Source organism: Acomys minous (genome assembly GCF_964271855.1).
Source record: "Acomys minous genome assembly, chromosome: 8".
In the NCBI taxonomy this organism is placed as follows: Eukaryota; Metazoa; Chordata; class Mammalia; order Rodentia; family Muridae; genus Acomys; species Acomys minous.
This window is the reverse complement of record NC_140489.1, coordinates 87,064,634-87,085,027: the sequence shown is the minus strand read 5'-3', so window position 1 is coordinate 87,085,027 and position 20,394 is coordinate 87,064,634. Positions and strand designations below refer to the sequence as shown.

At 45.2% G+C, this 20,394-nt stretch overlaps 1 protein-coding gene across 5 annotated transcripts in view; it reads left to right on the top strand.

Moving 5' to 3' along the window:
• The window catches only part of LOC311604087 (uncharacterized protein), a 207,919-nt gene that overhangs the window by 165,878 nt on the left and 21,647 nt on the right, over nucleotides 1-20,394 (top strand). For 2 of the 5 annotated variants that reach the window (XR_014781374.1, XM_084793615.1), the window contains exons 3-4: nucleotides 7,100-7,194; nucleotides 11,073-11,163. Coding sequence is in view for 1 of the 5 variants with exons in the window: in XM_084793615.1 (XP_084649741.1) it covers nucleotides 7,100-7,194; nucleotides 11,073-11,163 (186 nt within the window). In the remaining 4 variants the exon portion in view is untranslated. Of the gene's footprint in view, nucleotides 1-7,099; nucleotides 7,195-7,309; nucleotides 9,474-11,072; nucleotides 11,164-20,394 lie in introns of those variants that run through there. The other 3 variants (XR_014781375.1, XR_014781376.1, XR_014781373.1) reach the window with 2 other exon arrangements.

Sequence of the window (20,394 nt, the reverse complement as noted above, 5' to 3'; positions counted from 1 at the left end):
GGCACCCATTCCTCATGTTGGTAGCTTTCTAGCCATAGGCCCACGGCTTGACTGGTGTCAGTACTCCTGTGTCACTAGGTTTTATTTCACCCCCTTGCAAGCAGATTTCTTCTGCCCTATGTGCACTGAGTCTGCACTGTGGAGGTTTGTATATTAGCAGCTGAGCCTCCGGAGGCTTCACACAGCCAAGCGCCATGTGACCTAGAACATCACATCAATATCCTGGGAAGCTCTTGGTAACTTGGAGACTCCATTCCTGATTAAGACTCATGCAAGCTAAGAGTTGTGGGTGTTTTTTGTTTTGTTTTGTTGTTGTTGTTGTTGTTGTTGTTTTGTGCCTTAACTGTATCCACCAGGGTTCTCTAGAAGAACAGAATAGATAGAACCAATTAGGTTGGTTTACATGATAGGGATGGCCATGTGCATGCTGGGAACTGAGGACCTGGTAGCTGCTCAGTCTATGAAGGTGGAGGGTTCCGCAGTCCCGGGGTGGCACTGAACGACTGGCATCTTCCTGGAGAGTGGCTTGCACGGGGTCCAGATGGGAAGAGTGAGGGAGCCACAGTGTGCTGTGTGACCTCCTAGCCAGAGCCCTTTGCAGATAGCTATGGACCACACACTCAAGGCCACAGCTGGTAAAAATGGGCAACTTGAATTACTATAGCTATAGCCTGCCTGGCAGTCGCCATGGCTGGGTACTTGGACTGTTGCTATTTCGTGTTTAACGAGTCCATCTGCACTGCTCTCAGGGCACCTGCCATGGTGTAGCATGTAAACCACAGATCCTGTTCTTGGAGAGGATGCAGGGAGCTCTACCTGTACAGAGGCATCTGGGAGGGTGTGTCCACTCCCCTCTACAATTCCCTGCTCACTTGTCACTCCAGGTAAGTCACGGATGGGCTGGACCTGGGCTCTGCCTCTCAGTGGGAGACACTGCTTTTCTTTCACCTCTATTGACGTGTAAGATGCAGTCTACAGACGTTTACATGGCCACATTTGTCAAGCAATGCCTGCGTCCACTTCCGCTATTACTGCTTTGCCTCCGGGGGTGTGCTGGTTAGTTTTATTTCAATGTGACACGAGCTGAAGTCATTTGAACAGAGGAGGAGACATCAATTGAGGAAATGCCTCCATGTGATCTATCTGCAGGGCATTTCCTCAGTTAGTGATTGATGGGGGAGGGGCCATTGTGGGTGGGGCCATCCCTGGCTGGTGGTCCCGGGTTCTATGAGAAAGCAGGACAAGCCATGGGGAGCAAGCCAGTAAGCAACATCCCTCCATGGCCTCTGTCTCAGCTCCTGCCTCTAGGTTCCTGGCCAGTTTGAGTTTCTGATTTCCTTCAGTGATGAACAGGGATTTGAAATTATGTTTAAAATGAGCCCTTTCCTTCCCAAGTTGCTTTGGTCATAGTGTTTCATCACAACAATAGAAACCTTCGCTAGGACAATGGGAAAACAATGTCCGTCAGAGATTTGGGATTGGTGGCTAAGCAAAAGTTGGCTGAGGAGCATGTGGGATGATTCCACTGCTAGGATGGAGAGATTCTTTGATCAGTCACTGCTCATGGTTTACTTGTCCCTCTTGCCTCCTATCTCTCTTCTAAAATTCATTTTATAGGCTGATACTTTGTGTCTGGTGTCAAATAATCGACTCAAATCCTCTTCTCACTTAGAGACCATTTGTAGAAAAGAAAATCATTTCTCCAGTGAAAATTACGTCTAACGACATTTTTGCTAGGGCTCTAGCTGTTCGAAATGGCACCATTAGAGAAATGTCCACCGTAAATTATGCAACCGCAACATCTAACGCTTATTAAAGTCACGCTTTACTAGGCAAAGCAATTTTTGGCTCTTGCAAACGTGGGCTATCTGTGTTGTGTAACTGCACGGTTCCCGCCCTTGTGTGGCGCTCCCCAAAGAAGCTGTGCAGTAGGACAGAGGGGTGAAACTGAACCGCAAGTGAACACTTGCGAGGTTCTGATTTCCAGGTGCTACGTTAGATTTCTCATGCTTGTCCAGAGGGAGGAAGGGATAGAGAAGCAGCCCCAGACTCTGGAAGGAGTTCAGATAGCTGAGTGGCTTCTCCATCTTAACTGTCTCTGTGAGTTACTTTGTCACTGTTTTCTGTCTGGGTCTGTGCCTCAGTTCCCTTATCTGCATCTTGTGAGAAGGGCAAGGAAACAACACATTATTATTTGTCTTTGAATGACATGAAGAAAGCACACAACATCGGCTCTTATGACCCCTGTTGTTTTCCTTAGCAACCCAGACTCAGCTTGGGTCCCACGCAAAGGCAACACTCAGGACAGATTTCATGTCATCCTGGGCTCCCGTAGCTATTGCTGTTCTTGAGAGCTTACAGTCCTGCTTGTGCAGCTGAGTGGCCAACAGGGAGTGATTTAGAGATCTGTTCTCCCTATGTCTTGGATTAGAATTGCTGGCCATAAAAATCATCCTGAAGCCAAAACCACTCAGAGGTTTTGGGCCCCAAATGACATGCCTTCCAATCACACACGAGAAGTGGGGTTTCAGCAGAACTGCATGTGTTTTTGATCATGTTATACAAAAACTCCCAGATTTTATGATGCAAACCTTTCATGTCAACTGTCAGCTCGATGTTACGATGCTCAGGATGACGTATTTTGATAGTGGTACCTTTTCCCCCTCCCATGGCCCATGTGGAGTGGCTGCTGAGGCTGACTGTGGGAAGCCTGACTCATTCTCCACTTCCAGAACTCACTCCACATGTCATGGACCCTTTGAGGAAGTGTGGCTTTAAATGGAAGCGGTTGGCCCTGTATCCTTACTGCTTTGTCATTGATGACCTCTGACCCCCATGCTCAAAGGCCTGCTTATCAAAAAACACAGTGCTGCATTATACATATCTGAAAGAACTGGCAGGTACATCTTACTTAAGGCACCCGAGAAGAGTAAATATGGGGTCCATCAGGAGACCTGGTTATGGTGGCAGCCAAATGGAGAATTACATGAAACCTGAGCTCTAGTCCCCGGGAGGATGCAGTGGCTTCCTGGAAGCCGCACTTCACATGTGGTGGTTTCATTTGCAGTCAGAGCATGAGCAGGGCCTTTCTTGTACAGCCAGAAGCCATGGCCGAACAGCCAAAGTGGGAAGTGCACCCATACTCTCAAGAGAGTGCTAGGAGTTAAGGTTGGACACTTTTCACAGGCCCAGTACCACCCACTGCCTGCCACGCCCATCTTCAGGTTAGATGAGAAGAGGCCTGGGGAGGGGGGAGGAAGTCTTAGCGGTGCTAGGTTCTTCTCCCCACAGGGGAAATGGCCTGTCTTTCCTTCAAGTCCAGGGCGATTCAAGGGATCTTCAGGACAGGTCGGGGTATGAGGGCCCTAGCTTGGTAGCTCAGCCCCTGGTAATATCTGCAAGTCTTTTGGCCCATCTGATGCTTGTGTCAGGGTGGAACTTGGTGAGTTCTTGGAGGAGTGTGACACACAGACTGTTTGTTCCCAGGTGTCTAAAGAGGTGCTGGACTGTAGGGATTGGGGTTGGCTTGGGGATTTCAGATGTCAGGAAGCAATGTGAGGCCTGAGAGAAACAGAGGGTTGGCTTTATCACACCTAGCGTTGCAAGGTCATTGGAGTGTGACATTGGAAGAGGACCCCAGGGATCTTATGTCTCTATATAGAGGAACAGAGACGTTGTTGAGTACAGGGACTCAGGAGCCCCAATCCCAGAAGGCACACAAACTGACACAGGACACCGTGAAGCTGAGTGTGAGCAGGGGACAGAATACCTGTCCGGTTGTGCAGCCACACAGGCTCTCTGGCTCTTCCATCATCATTCACTGCTTGTCCCCGGACTTCAGTCTAATGTGCTAACATGTCACCTTCTAAATGTGTATGTTCCTGGGCATTTTACTCAGGGAGGTACTTTTCAGCCCCGCCCCCATCTCCCTAGCTAACATCTGCAGGATGGTCTCTGCCTGACATTGTCAAGTGGTTATCAGTTCTCTGGGGGCTCTCCTGCTCCTGACACCAGTGAGCAAGAGGAGAGGGCTTTGCTTTGATCACCTGCTGTCCCCACCACTAACCAGAGACCACAGGGGGCTGTGAGTGTGGCTCAATGGGGGAGTTTCTAAAAGCCAGGCTGGACCTAAAGGAATCAAAGATACCCACCCGGCCTATGTGGGGAGTTACGCCAGATAGTGCTCCCCAGAGAGGTTTCTTTCATCTTCTTCATCTGGTCTCTGGCCTTTTAGATATAACTAACACCTTCAGCTGAGCGGTAGGAGTTGGGTTTAACCAGAAGAGGCAACTGAGACACTGTGGGGAAGGGCATTCCCTGTACGACTGACCACGATAGAGAGTGTCCCTCCATCTGAGGCTGCAGCACCTGACCAGTGACACTTGTGCCTCAGCCAAAGTCCCCACTGTGTAAACTGACAGCAGCCTACCTGGGGATTTTGGCACCAGGTGTATAAACTGACTCTGTGACTGCTCCGAGATATGGTTAAGGGGAAGGTTTTTGTTGTAGACATGAGGAAGAACAGCGGCAGGGGCATCTGGAAGGGTCCAGAATGGAGAGAGAAAGTAGTAGGCTGAACATGGCCAACAGACTGAACTTGACCAAGAGAGGAGGTATAGGGGAAGAGTGAGAGAGTGAGAGATGGGGGTGGGGGGGAAAGAGGGGACCAAGAGAACACAGAGCCAAAATAGCAGGGTTATAAGGAGAAGTGAAAGACTGGGAAGAGGGAAGCCCATGAGGTGAAGTTTAGATACTGTGAAGAGGTAGATACTTGTGATGCTGAGGGAGCCTTGGAGGCCAGCATGCTATGCCCTTTGGCACGCTAACAGGCTCCACACACAGACAGCCATATTTGTCCTTCTGCCAATGACAAGGGAAGTGGCTCCTTTGGTTAGCCGGGAGCTTCACAAGTTCCTGTGGAATTCTGACTTTTGTCTAACAGCCAGAATTTGGGGAAAATGGAGCTTCCTTTGGATCTGATGCCTCCCTCATCTCCCTTAAGACACAGGACTGGTTTCCTCAGCTGGTTATTCAGTCTTCATGTGGGCTCCTCTCCTGCCCCAGGCCTGTGGCCACACACAGTCTCTTCTTTAAACTCATCAGTAGCCTCTTGGGGTGTGTCTATCCTTCCTACAAGGATGTGGAGGGTCAGGCGGCTTCTCCTCTGAGGCCCATCCTGATTGAGCTGAGCTTCAGAGCTTTGCCTTTCTGAGAGAGCCAGCCAACCCTTCATGCTATGGCTGATACCTTGTGAATATCTCCAATGGTTTCTTTTGGTTCTAAGAAGATCCACGCGCTGGCTGAAGACAAGGATCATGTGAGGGTAGTGCTCACTGTTCAGTGTAGAACATTCCTTGTCCTTATTTTATTCCTCTACTGTGAAATGGGGTTAATACAGGTGCAGGATAAGCCACAAAGGAAAACTAACCCAATCCAGGAAGGGCAGTACTTGGGTTCCGTGCCTTCCCACAGCAACATTCAGTGAATATTTAATGGATAGGGTGGCATGCTGGAAACAGTGGCTCTGAGTAGCACACAGGTAGAAAAATCCAATTTTGTATCTTGACTGAAAACACAAAACAATCACTGAAATTGAAAAATCATCCTAGCTTTTGAATATTTCTTCAGATTTGGCATGGCTCCTTCAGAGTCAGCACTCAGATACTCAGGAGAGTAAGAAATAAATGCCGTAGTCCAATGGAGACCTTCTAGAATAAACTTAACTGTAAAGGGATCCTGGCCTCCAAATGTAATTCCACAGATGCACTTTGATTTCACAGCCATTGATCAATAATTCATTCAGCCCGTGACTGCTGATGATGTGATTTAATATGTCCAGCTAAATTACGTCCCCACAGGAATGCTCATGCAGACCAAAGGGAAAGGAACAATGGCCACAGTGCCAGCATCAGGAGCAAGCTGTGCCCCAGGATACAATCAACAGTCATCTCAGCGCAGGGCAACTGTGAGGGTCCTAGATGGCAGAGGGACTTCATTTCAATCCCTGCCCTATCAGGAGCACCCAGGTGACTGTGACTGTCACTGCCAACCTCAGCTCTGCCAAGACACAAGAGCCTAGCCTCAGGGGAACTAGAGTCTGCAGTAATCCCAAATCTGTCAGTCAAGAGTCCTTAGCTCTTACTCTGGGCTGCTATGGTTGCCTTGCCCTAGCGTCTCCTGAAGCTTTTTGTTCTGAGTAATAGAAAGGCATCGGGTGAATTGGCAGAAGTAGCCAGGCTTTGAGGAGATCAATGGTAGGTCTGGTTTCCATAGGAAAAAGAATCTGATCCCTCTCTATCTCTGTCTTTCTGTGTCCCCCGCCCCCACCACTCCTCCGTGTGTGTGTGTGTGTGTGTGTGTGTGTGTGTGTGTGTGTGTGTCTGTCTGTCTGTCTGTCTGTCTGTCTGTCGGTGTGTCTGTCTGTCTCTCTCTCTGTCTCTCTCTCTGTCTGTCTGTCTGTCTCTCTGTCTCCCTCTCACCACCACTTCTGTCTGTGTGTGTTTGTTCATGGCAGCATGAGCGGGGCCCAGAGGTTGATTTGGAATGCCTTCCTGTGCCTCTTCTTCCCCTTACTCTGTAATATGGTTCCCCACTGAACCTTGAGCTAGCTCTTTCGGCTAGAGGCTATGTAGTAAGCTCGGGATCTGCCTGTCTCTGCCTTCCACGGCTGGAGTTAGAGGTGCACACTGCCATACCTGGCTTTCTACAACTCAGGTCCTCATGCTTAGGTGGTGAGCATTTTACCCACAGAGCCATCTCCCAAGCCCATGCCCAGGAGATTTTGAGTGAGACCAAATTGAACAGCAGAAAGGACTGGGTGACCACACAACAGCTTCTTCTTTGCACTGTGGTCAAGAATGCCTCTTCCCTCTCTTCTTCCTTCACTTCTCCTCCTGCTTTTTCCCGTTGCCACTGACCTTGATCGTAAGAAGAAGCATCCTGGAGTGTTAGAGCTGGCCTCAGTCATACTCCCTGGGGAGTAGCTCCAATTGCTCATGGCTGGGTGATCTTGGCACGTTATTCAACCCCTCTGTTATGCCTGTAAGGCTGAAGGTGGGGCGGTATACTCAGTGACACATTCTCATTCCGTCTCTGACAGGAGGAAGGCACCATGGGCTGGGGTTTACGAGCCAAGGCCTCTGGGAAGGAGCAGGAGGAAGGACATGACGAACTGGAGCAGCTGGACAGGCTTCAGTGAGTCCAGTTTCACGCTCTTGCTCAAGGGGAGCCTTTTTCTAAAACAACAGCAAATGTTTTTATCCTGCAGTGATATCCACAAATGTCTATTTTTTGTTTCATATTGATACAGGATCTGACTCTGTCGCCAAGGATGACCTTGAACTGGAGGCAATCCTCCTGCCTAAACTCTCAAGCACTGGCATTACAGGTGTGGGCCCACTGTACCCAGCCTTCCATGTGGATGGAGCCTGATTGCTGGTGAGGGGAGTGTCTTAGCCTTCCATTGCTGCTGTAACAAGTGCCCTCTGCTCAGTAGTGTTCACGGCAGTTTTCATATCCATTACCGCCAGGGGACAGATACCTAAAGTCTAAGACAAGACTGGGCTCCTGGCTTCTTCAAGGAAGGACCTGTTTCCTTTCTTCTTCGAGCTCCTTGGCTCATAGTTCCTCCCACCATCTTCAAAATGTATCATGGTTCCAGACTCTTGGTCTGTTACCTCCCCCCTCCCCCCGCCCCCCCAGGATTCTGCTGATCCCTCCCATACTCTTGTATTGACTCAAGGCCCAACCAAGTAAGTAAGGATAAACTGTACCACAGGATCCTTAATTTACTTACAACTACCAAGTCTCCTAGGATACTAAGTGTGGTGGTTCATCTTCATTGTCAACATGACTGGACTTAGAACCACCTGGGAGACACACCTCCAGGTACTTCTGTGAGAGTGTATGCAGAGAGCTTGATCTGAGGAGGGTTGGTTCATCTGATGTGGGTGGCACCATGTCATGGGGCTGTAGTCTCTCACATAGTAGAAAGGAGAAAGGGAACTGAGAATCAGCAGCCATCTCTCTCTGCTTCTTATGTATACGATATGACCAGCTTCCCCATGTTCCATTCCGGCCATGATAGGCCATACCTTCAAACTCTGAGCCAATCCCCATCCTTCTTTCTTTGTCTTTTTTCCTTCCTTCCTTCCTTCCTTCGTTCCTTCCAAGTTGATCTCATCAGATATTTTGTCATACCAATGAAAAAAGTAACACACAGAGTAGTAGCACAGACATAGATGCTAAGGGTTAGGGCATGAGAAGTTGTTTGCTGGGCCTCAGGGACCAAGGATGGTGACAAGAAGATCGCCATCAGGGTCCTGCACCACAGTGGGGAGAGTAGACTGGAGATCGGTCTGAAGGTAGGGTCTGGTCTATATCTACTGGCTACTGAGGAACAAAGAGGGGACACCTAGGTTTCTTGTTTGAATGTGATTGATAAAGTAATGACTGAAACATCAAAAGCATCTGCCTCCTAACTAGCGATGAGTACAAATTCCAGAGCTGTCAATAGTTTATAAGTCTGTGACAATGAAAGAACTGATCATTGTAAACTGGTGATGGCTGGATTGTCTACGCTGATTTTGCCCAGATCATTAATTAGCAAATGGACCAACAGCTGCTGCAGCATCATAAGCAAGCTGTTCAGAATTGCTTTTGAGAAAGTATATCACAGTAAAAGGACAATTCATAACGGTGAAGACTGAGGATGTTCTGCTTTGTTGTTGTTGTTGTTTGTTTGTTTTTTTTTCCTGATTCAGGGTGTTTTCTAAAGATCGCATTTGAGAACGAACAGCTTTCGCTCAAAACCCTAAAGTAATAGCTGAGCTCTGATCAATTAAACCCTTTAATTTAAAAACTGATGTGGCACAATTAGCTGTGTGTTTTTCAGTGCCTGAAGACAGCTGAGGTTTTCATTATTGTGCTGACTGTGGGGCCTTAGCTTTGACTCGACTTTTCTTATCTTCCTTACTTCTGTTCAGTTCCATAGTGGCATTGCAACCCCTCCCCCACCAGTGAATGGCTACTCATGGTAAAATAGATAATAGTTTTATGATCAGGACTCCAGACAAGTCTTCACTGGGATCATCTGATGCACTTAGATGGCCAGAGAGGCCTTGGTGGCCTTCTTTCTGTGCCTGGTCTACTTGGACCATCTGAGGTGATTTTACTCACAAGCTGAAAGCCCCAATAGGGTAGGCTGAGTTGGTTAAACTCAGTGAACCATCCCACCTCCAAACCCTCCTGGGGCTTATCAAATGGGATTCTCCAGCAAGGCAGCTGAGATATCTCACATGCCAACTGGGAATGTTGGAACCATGGTCCATGGTTAAAGCTCTCCTAAAGGCTGACTTGGGAGCCTGGCTAGCTCTGGGGCATCAGGAGAAATTTGGAGGGCACCTTGTTCACTTTCAACTTCATAGAAGCAACCATTGTGTCTTAAATATTGCATGGGACATACACTCACAAAAGTATTTGGCTATTGCTATGAACTCACATGGAGTAGAGTGGTGTTTTTTTGTTCTGGTTTGTTTTTCTGCCAAGAATTTTCTGGAGTCACTTTCCTAATTCTTTGATTTTCCAAACAGCTGTAGATTGGCTGCACCTAATGGAAGGGCAATAGAACCCAGCTGTCCACGGGAGAAAGGCCAAAAGCTCTGTGGCCCCTTTAATTCACCTCTAACAGTGCCCTCCCAGTATTTTGTCACACTTTGGAGTCAGTCTCTTCCCCTGCTAAAGCTTTGTGTCCTTCCTTAGTGGCCTAAAGCCCTCAATGATGTGAAGCCAACAATTGTCCCAAGTGATAGTATCTGAACACTTCAGGCAGCGTGGTGATTGGTGGGAAGAGCCTCCATCAGTGGCAGCTGCTGTGTCTACTGCCATTGGAGGTACAGAGAGTAGAGGTGAGTGATGGTAGAGTCTAGTCTATGAGTCCATCAAATGGCTCAGACTCTGAGTTGAGTCCTACTGTCTAGTTGGTCATAATGTTCATGACTGGATGTTGAGTGATTCAACTCAGCGCTTACAGGCTTTCTCCAAGGGTTTTCTGTGGGGACAGTATTTTTTTTTGACTTTTAAAATTATATTTGTGTGTGTGTGTGTGTGATGCTTATGTTACAACCTGTATGTGGCAGTCAGAAGGCAACTTGCAGGAGCTGGTTTTCTCCTACCACATGAGGCCTCAGGATTGAACTGAGGTCCATCAGACTTGGAAGTAATGCCTTTAACCCTCAAGCCCACACTTGTTCATTTAATATGTATCAATGATAGTAGAGAGAAAGAATTGGATGGAGCAGTGGCCTCTCAGAGGATGTGGATTGTCTTTAACCATAATTATAACCTTCAATATTCCTGGGATTACCCTGGCATGGAGATGCACAACAGCCTTCAGCCTTCAGGGAGATAGAATCAAGCAGATCTCTGTGGGTTCAAGGCCAGCCTGGTCTACAAATAGACCAGCACAGCCAGGGTCCAGCACAGCACATGGAGCCTCAACATGGGTCCAATTAGATATAAGTAAAGCCCTGGACTAAATGTATTTTAAAAAATAAAAATGAGTTTTAGGGACCATTACAACCCAAAAAATTCACTGAAATGAAAGGCCCTATGGGTAATAAAAAATATCTCATTTAAGAAATTGAACAATCCTGTCATTTATAATGGGGATTAATAGGATTTTAAGATGGACTGGATGCAAGGGAGGTGGGTGAGTCACAGCAGCCTTCCACACTTGCAGTGTCCTCCAGATAATTATTAATTAACATGACAGCAATTGTCTCAATGCCACATCACGGTGCCGACTCAGACACACGAATGGAAGATACTTCTTACTGAGGTTTCTCATCCTTTCTTAAAATTAAAATGCTAAACTAATTAAAACCAAAGGTACTTTAAGAAACAGTTTGCTTCCAAACAGATTTTTAATATATGCCAAGCTGAGTGGGAGCCTAGAGCTATCTTCTTTTTTCTTTTTCTTTTCTTTCTTTCTTTCTTTCTTTTTTTTTAGGATCAGAAATCTATTAAAAATGGAATTTTGAATAGTGTCCTAATGGCCCCCTCTAACTCCGCAGAACCAACATGGCAATGGTGTTGATTCACCAGCAGCAGAAGTTGGAACCAGGTTGTTTGTTTCTCAGCAGCACTGACCCAACAGCCAAAAATGTAAGTCATTTCTTCTTCCTGCATCACTAGGGCAGCGCCCTGCCTCCGCTGCGCAGCTGCGAGGTTCCCTTGCACAGGTTAGTGAGTCCCTGAGAGATCTGCTCCCAGACTGTTGCCCCCCCTTCCCCCTCTTCTGGAGGTTTCTGTTTGTACTTCATTCATGTGTGATGACCCTTGGATGCTTGGATGTTTTGAGTATGTCAAACTTGGACCCTTGTTCAGAGTTTGTCTTTGTTTTTGTTTTTGTTTTTGTTTTGTAGTTTCAATCATTTCTGGCGCGTTCTTGCTATAAACTGTCACGTAGCTTTTCCTTTCTCACTATTCTGGATCTAGACCACCCTGTGAACCAGAATTCTGGGCTAGGCCTGCATTGCTCCCTGATTACAGCTTGAGTTTACTTTTCTATCAGTTGACTCTCCGACTAAAATGCTAGCATTCCAAGGGTAAAGATTGCTTCTGCCTGCTCAGCTCTGTGACACTAACAGTGGCAAAAAGAGGAAAGTGCTTTTAGCATCTGCAATGACAAGAGATGTTGCCAGAAAGGCTGGCCCAGAAAAAGACAAAAGGTGTTTTAGAGAAGTTGCTGGTACCTCATTGTGAGACCTTGAAGACATTTAGATAAAAGGATGTGGGCAGGATGTGGGCAACACAGAATACGCTCAGCTAATCTCTGGATCAAAGAGAGAAAAAGAGAAAGAATGATGACATTAAAATAACACAGTCGATCACAGTAAGGGTGCAGCAAGTGCCCCACGGTAGGAAGTGAAGGCTGAGGGGTTTTTCAAGATGAATCATCTTTTTCTTTTCCCCTCTGCCTTTCTTTTGTAGGTCCAACTTGTTTTCTTTCTAGGTTTAGAAATATTCAAGAAATGCTTGTTAGGGAGTTGTTAGGGAGTCCCAGTATTCTGTCCTCTCTTCTGCATTGATAATATTGACCCATGGGGTGGGGGTGGAGGGTGGTCACAAACATGGACACCTAGTTCATTTACAAGCTTGCAATCTCTCTGATACAACTTCACCTCCATTTACACTGGCTTTCTCTGTTGAACAGCTTCTGGTACCCAAGAGTTTATCTGAAGATAAGCTGATGGCCTTTCCCTCCTGTGGAACCTGCTGGATACTAGGCAGTGTCTTAGCTACTTTTCTAGTTGTTGTGATCCACAGTCAGGAAGCAGAGAGACCCTAGTATAGGGAATGGTGCCTCCCACAGTGGGCAACTCTTCTCACGTCAATGAACTCAATTAAGATAATACTCCACAGGTGTTCAAAAAGGTTTACCATGCAGGTATTTCTAGATCTCACCAAGGTAACAACTGAGATTAGTCATCACAACCAGGGAAATGTTCATCTTAAGGTATTGGCAAAATGCTTTGATCATATTGTTTATATTTTAGGGTTTTGAGCGCTCTCTGTCCTCTTATGACTAAATTGTTTCATATTTATTCTGAAATCAAACTAGTTTTGCTAGTTTATAAAGAAAGTCTAAGCCATTAACAGGCAGCACATGTGGACATAAAGTGTGTTGAAATAGGGTTTGACAATAGGCCAGGTATGGTGGCATAAACCTATAATCCCAGTACTTGGGAGGCTGAGGCACGAGGATTGTGAGTTTAAGGCCATCTAGCTACATAATGAGAGTCAGACCTTGGTTTACAAAATTGGAGGCAGGGAATGGATGTATGTAGAGGACTGGCAAATAGAAGGGTCAATATGGTATCTGTTATCATTACCACCACAACTACCATCACCACTATCATATCATCATCATCATCATCATCATCATCACCACCACCACCACCACCATCACCACCATCGTCACCATTCCCTTATAATGTTTTATTAGCCTTCTGAGACCACAACAATCATTATAATTTCCCTCTACTGTGGTTCTAATGTAACTGAGAGAGAAGTTAATTTAAATCAGATATTCTATTCAGCTACATATGTGTATATTCTCTACATAATATCTGCATTTAGCAGAGAAGTCTACAAATGTGTTGTGAAGGAATCTGCATCCCAGGACCATGTAGAACCTTAAGGCCACATGGTGACTCCAGACCTGGAGAAGGTTAGCCCTGTCCAAAGATGTTATGTCCATGCTCTGACAGTTCATTATGCTTCTGGGATTTTAAAGCTATAGATTCTTCTTGAAGCTCAAGTGTGATAACCCTGTTCGCTCTTGACAACACTTTTGGGAAGAGGAACAGTGACCAAAGAAAGAACTTACTGGAATATGATACAAGGAACATTTCCTCAGTGTTCACCTTTGAGCAGCTAAGGCAGCAAGCCACAAGAACCAGACCAATCCGTTTCAGGGAACTAGCTTGATCTAGGAGAGACACACAGATTTTGGGATGGTTGTCTACATTAAAGTCCTCACCAGTCTCAGTCAGGTTGTCAACCTTCATTCCATCTTCCATGGGTTGGTGGATGGCTTCTGGGGATGGCGGGAATGTTGACACCTGTAGTGTCCTCCTGAATTACTCAAGGTGACACTAGATCAGCTGGGCTCTCCAAGGTGACGAGTTTAGGGAGTTACACCTAGGTACTGGCTTTGTTTTACAGAGCTGTACCTAGACCTTGCATGGTGTCTTGTTCTTCACCTTGTCCATCCTCACAGGGTATTCATTTTGTCTGCCAGATGCTTGGTTTAGCATTGAGCCTTTTGCACTCCTTTCTTAGTGCCCCAATGGCTCTAGTCTATGCCATTTTCATTTATACTATGGTATTAACAGTCCCCATGGGACTGGGGAGATGGCTCAGTCAGTAATTCTCTTACTTTGCAGATGCGAAGACCTGAGTTCAATCCCAGAACTAGCATAAGACTACCAGGTGCAGTGGTGTGTGCCTGTAATCACAGTTCTGGGGAGGCAGAGTCAGGAGGGTTGCTGGAGCTTGCACATCAGCTGGTCTAGCCTGATAGGAGAGACACTGTCTCAAAGGAAGTAGATGGTGTTTCTGTTCCTGAGTATGACACCCAAGATGACCACCAGCTTCCATACATTCACACATGTACATGTATGTGTGCCTGTACACATGTGCACACACCTCACATGAGTATGCATATGTATCTCCCCCATTGGGATCTCTCAGAATTTAAGTGTGCAAGGACCCCGAGACCAAAACTTTTGAGCACTTCTAACCTGTGTTATTGGTTTTAGGCCTGGCTGGTGTGAGGGTGAAGAGTTCCTACTCTTTTACATACAGATTCAATGTGTTTTTCTTTGTGCAAATTCTCTATTTCTGTTTCGGAGAGAAACAGAGCAATGGCTAGCCATATGGGCTAGCAATGGGTGTCATACTTCATGCCTTCCAATTTCGGGGACAGTCGCCAGCATGGCTGCCACCTTGCAGCATGAGGCACCGTGTTCACAAGTCTAGCAGGCATCCAGGAAGGGATGCACAGAGGTGATGGGGCAGGCAGGTGGTCGTGGTTTGCAGCCTGTCATGGTGACCGCTGGGCACATTCTGAGCAGATAACTATCTAAGGCCCCACTGCCTACAGCTAAACTTGTAGCCGCGCCTCTGGCTGGACCCAAGTTGGGTTCTGTGGTCTCAGGCTAACTGCCTGTCTAAACCTCAGCTTATCTTTGAAGTGGACACTTTCTGTTTATGGCCCCTGAAAGTTGGTGTCTCCATACACAGGGCTCTCTGCTGTGTATCTGTCACTTAGGCTTTGAGGCCACCCAAGCTGTCAGAAAACCGTTTCACCCTTGGCTTGATTCACAGCTTCTTCATTCTGTTGAATACATGACACAGTTTTCTTACTTTCCATTAATCATAAGTATGGAAGGATCAGTGAACATTTTTGATAATTTTGTGAATTAGAAATTCAGAGTTGAAACTATCTGTTGCACTAGCCCATGGGAAATTTTATATTCTGTTAGTTTATACTGAATTTTTCAAATCACTTTTAGGGCTTGAAGATTTATTTGACTATAGATTTCTACCTAAAACAGTTCCACAGTTCCATGAAAGTACAGAAAGTCTGTTTCTAGGGCTTGTCATCTGTGTGTGTGTGTGTGTGTGTGTGTGTGTGTGTGTGTGTATGTGTGTGTGTGTGTGTGTGTGTGTGTGTGTGTGTGTGTGTGTGTGTTGGTATAATCATGCTTTTATGGAGGTCAAAGATCAATATCATATATCTTTCTCCAGCATAGCAGTTCTCAACCTTCTTACTGCTGTGAGCCTTTAAGACAATTCCTCATGGTGTGTTGATCTCCTCCCCCCAACTATAAAATTATTTCATTGCTACTTAATAGCTATAATTTTGCTACTGTTATAGATTGTAATGTAAATATCTGATATGCAGGATATCCAATATACAACCCTCTGTGAAAGGGTCATTAGAACCCCAAAGGGTTTGCAACCTCCAGGCTAAAACCCAGTGCTCTAAGCCTTTCCACCTGGGTTTTTGAGACAAGCTTTCTTTTAGATTATCTGTCTGGTGAGTGTCCTTGGATGTGCATGTCTGGGTGAGATCCCCAGTGTTTGGGTTACAGATGTGTGCTGCTGTCCTTGACCTTTATGTTGCTGGGGATCCACACTCAGGCCTTCTTTCTTTCATAGGACTTTGTTCATGGAGCCTTCACTGTAGGCCCCTATCATCACCTCTCTAAGCATCATTTGCAGGGGGTAGCCTTGTCTAATAAATATATTATTTTTGTTTTCCTTTGTATTCCCCATGAAAATCAAGATAATTGCACAAATGTGCACAACTGTGCGTGCGTGTGTGTGTGTGTGTGTGTGTGTGTGTGTGTGTGTGTGTGAACATTAAGCTTTACATTAGATTGAAAATAGAATTCGAAGCATGCAAGAGAATCAGGCAGTGCTGTCTCCCCCATGGAAAGTACTTTACCAAGAATCCATTCAGTCCTCAGTGAAGAGCTGTGAGGTAAAGAAGCTTCTCTGACTTTATAGACGAGGCTTGAGAGCGTCACACAGCTGTGTCTTAGAAGAGAAAAGCCCACTGTGTAATCTTCATCTTAAACCCTAGATGAAGGGCTGAGGTGATGGCTCAGTTAGTAAAGCACTTGCCTTGCAAGCCTAAGGACCTGAGTTCGACCCCCAGAGCCCATGTAAAAGCACCTATAATCCCAGGGATGAAGAAATAGTAACCAGAGACAGGGAGAGCCTTCGAGCTGGCCAGCTAGCCTGGCTTACTTGGTGAGGCTGCAGGCAAATGAAAGAACTGAAACAAAAAGTGGGAGGCTTCCTGAAAATACTTCCGGCCTCTACACACATGGGTACAAAGTGGCATATGCATACCTGGACACACATGCCTCTATGCGTGCACATACACACACAAGCACACAGCACACATGCTTGTATGCACATACATTTATGCACAGACACAGAAGCCATGATCACAGCCATACAGTGCCATGGTAGACTATCTACTTCCTGTACAGAGAAGCTAGCAGATCATGGGTCACCTGGTGGATCATGGAGCCCATGTGGGTCAAGGTCACCCATAAGATCGTCATGCATGTCTGGAGACAGACAACTAGATACTTGCTGTCTGTATGGCATCCACAGCAGATGAGCTGGGATATTTATTCCACCCACATGCACTGAACTCTTCCCTTCCCATTTCTCAGATTAAAATTGCTGCAGGGAGAGAGGGATTGCATCAAGGCAGACTGGGCGGGGACGTGGTGATGACGAAAGGCCCCCTGGGCGGAGAACACTGGGTGAAGTGTGTCCCAGCTGGTGACGCTTCCCTTCCGTGGTCACCGGCTCCATAAAAATGCTGTCCAGAGTGCTCCTGCCTGGCCCTGCCCCACATTCCTAGATGTAGTAATGTTATGGCAGTGGGTGAGAGGGATCACATAGAACCCAGTGTTCAAATAAGAGGTAGGGTGATCTTTCCATTGAATCCTCTTCTTTTTTTTTTAAAAAAATATTTTTTCTTGTTGTTGGTTTATTTTGTTTTCTTTTAATTTTTTATTTTTTAAAATTAATTTATTCAGATTACAACTAAATTGTTATCCCATCACTTGTATCCTCCCATTCCTCCTTCTCTCCCTCTTTCACCCTATTCCCCTACCCTAGGTCTATGACTGAGGGGGACCTCCTCCCCCACTATATGGTCATAGGCTATCAAGTCTCATCTTGGTAGCCTGCTTATTCTTTCTTTGAGTGCCACCAGGCCTCCCCACCACGGGGAAGTAGTCAAATATGGGGCACTAGAGTCCATGTCAGAGTCAGTCCCCACTCTCCACAGTTAGTGGAGAACGTCCTATCCATTGGCTAGGAGAGTAGGGGTAAAAATATTTTTAACTTTTTTTTACATATACATTTATATTATTGCACATATATAAAATAAATTACATACAGCAAGAAGAGCCATGAAACAATCAGGAATTATATTAATGTTATATTCATAGTGTTTTGGCTATTTGTATTCTGCAACCTTGAAGAAAACATCTTTTCTATCTTGGTGAATCTAAAATTCTGAATGTAATTCAGTATCTATGTCTCATCTCTATCAACTTAAAACATCTATCTAGACCTAAAAACATCTTAACCACTAAAGAACTAAGCTTAATTGTAAAATTGAACTATCTGGTCTTCAACCCCTTCAGAGACTTGAGAAGGAATAAAATTAATTACTTGAGTAAACAGGAAGTGTAGGCTAGCAGCGTCCAGAGTGAAAAAAAAAAATGACAGAGACAGTTTGCTGCCTGAACAGTCAACCAAAACTCTCTATAACATTGGAGCATCATCTTCAGCCTTCTGGCCCAGTATATCTGACAGATATATTTGTGAGGCAGGAACTATTGAGGACTTGTTTACCCTGACTTGGCAGAGTTTGGCTATCGACTGCCTGTATCCAAGCTTGCCTATTTTTAGGCAGAATTCTCTCTGTAGCCGAAACAAGGACATTTTGCCCAGTGGCTGGTTTGCCACATTTGACGCCATCTCCACAAGGAGGTTCTTTGATGCTCATCATCTTCTTCGAGGTTGGCTGGGTGGTGCCAGGAGTTCACCTGTCTTATTGTCAAAGAATCCTTAACACAATAAAAACATCTTTAAATGCCATATTCTGTAGGACTCTGAGGCTTTTGAAGACCTTATCTAACAGGTAACTTATATTGCTAATCCCACTACATGGGAATAGCTCTGAGACTGGCTGAGACATGCATGTCTATGCACAGACAATGCTTCTTGTTAGTTACAGAACCCCTGTGATTTAGGATTAGGTGCCATTCTTTGTATAGCATGAATGAAGATTTACAGATGTCTTTCTTCTGCTCGTACAAAAAGCAGAGAACTAGCCTTAATTGTTCTGTGCACCCTGCACCCCTCATACATTTATAATTTTAGGACTGTAAAATGCTTGTGAGAAATGATGTATTTTCAGAACAAAAGAACCAGACGCTGAAGCTGTATCAGACCTGATAGGATTCATTCCTCTCAGCATGCTGGATGCTGACATCCTGCATCCTTCATGTTCCGGCACCAAGTGCTTTAGTTGCTGTTCCTCATCAGAACAGGACAGCTCCCAAGACAGCTTCAAAGAAAGCTGCCGATGCCAATTGGTCCAGAATTTCAGACTGTCACACACAGGACTTCTATTAAGCCTGGAATTTTTCAATGTTTAGAAACTGGACCACAAATACTATTCCTAGCTTGTTTAAGTATTTTCCCCAATTTTATTTGGGCCCCTACAAAGGTATTATTTGTCCTAAATCAGCTGGAATGATGTCCCATTTCCCTGAAGGGGGGTTTAGTAGGTGTTTGGTTGCTTTCTTGAGCTATAGCTGTTTATTATCATTGGGAGTTGGTTATAAGTTACTATTGGTTTTATGCAGAGAGAAAATGAGGCTGGACTCAGGGACGTCTCCTTTTTTGTTTATGTTTCTTTCTTAGGTTTGGGGATAGGAGTTGAAAAAAGAAGGGGGGAAATAGAAATATATAGGGATGGTAGGACAAAAAGTAAATTATTGAGTCTACTACTCAACTTAAGGCCTTAATTGTTGCTCACAAGGTTGTTTTTAATTCATTGTATAGAATTTTGCATATTGATGCAAAATAGCTTAATTTTGATATATTGGTATGGAATTCAAAGTTAAGATTATTTTTCATGCACTATATATATATATACATATATATATATATATATATTTCTACTCTAATATGAAGTATTGTACCCATACAACTCAAGTAGAATACAAGTTTTACCTCCAATACTTTGAAAGTGCTATTGCGGGCAGTTTAGGATAGTACATTATACAAGTTAATCATTAGTTGATCAAATCATGGCCATGTCAATTACTAGTTTATTTTTATCACAAGAATATACACCCTAAGTGTAACAGATAGATATGATTCTATAGATAAATAAGATAAAATAGTTAGATAAAGTCTTCAGAAACCTCTTCTATCTGGGAGGGGGGGGAGAAATCTTGCTGTCGCTGAAAAATTTCTTGATTTTTTTCTTCATAACAATATATATAATAACAATATATATAATGTTTCAATAAATTTTTTGCTGTACAAACCAAGAGTGATAACCATGGAACAGACTTGCTTGGGGGCAGGTGGTGAGATGGTCCAGGAGAGTGGGTGTGGGCAAGGATGGGATGTTGTGGACGAGCAGGGGTGTTAGATTTGGGTGTGGGGAGAAATACTTGAACAGCTGGGGCTACCTTTTCTGGCACCATCACTTCATGGCCACAGATGTTCCTCCATGGTTTGCAGCCAACTCAGTTCCTGATGCATCATTCACGGACTATCCTGATTCTAAGGCACATGGTGGCCTGCCTGTCCCCTGGCCAAGGCCTCAGCTGTCCAGGGCATTGATGACAACCACATTGCCACAATCTATCCTGCTTTGCACTGTGGCTGGAGTGCTAGCGAGGGTTGTTTTCTCTGTGTGTGCATTTCATTCCTGCCAAGAGTAAGTAACTTACTCTTTTTTAATCTGCAAACCTTGGTCAAGTGCAGATGACAATACCCTGATCCTATCTATACTGAGGTGTAGAATTCATACCATGTGTGGCTACATCCTGTGCCTGCACTCTACAGTTATTTCACAGCTCTCTCATGACAATCCTCTGATGCAGAAGCATCCTCATTACAGACAGGGAAACCAGGGTCCACAGAGATTAAGAAACTCACATCTGTGCACCTGCACACACAAAAACACACTCCTTGATCACACAGGCATATGTATACACACATATACACACACTATATACATGTATGCACACTTAAGCGAAAGGCACA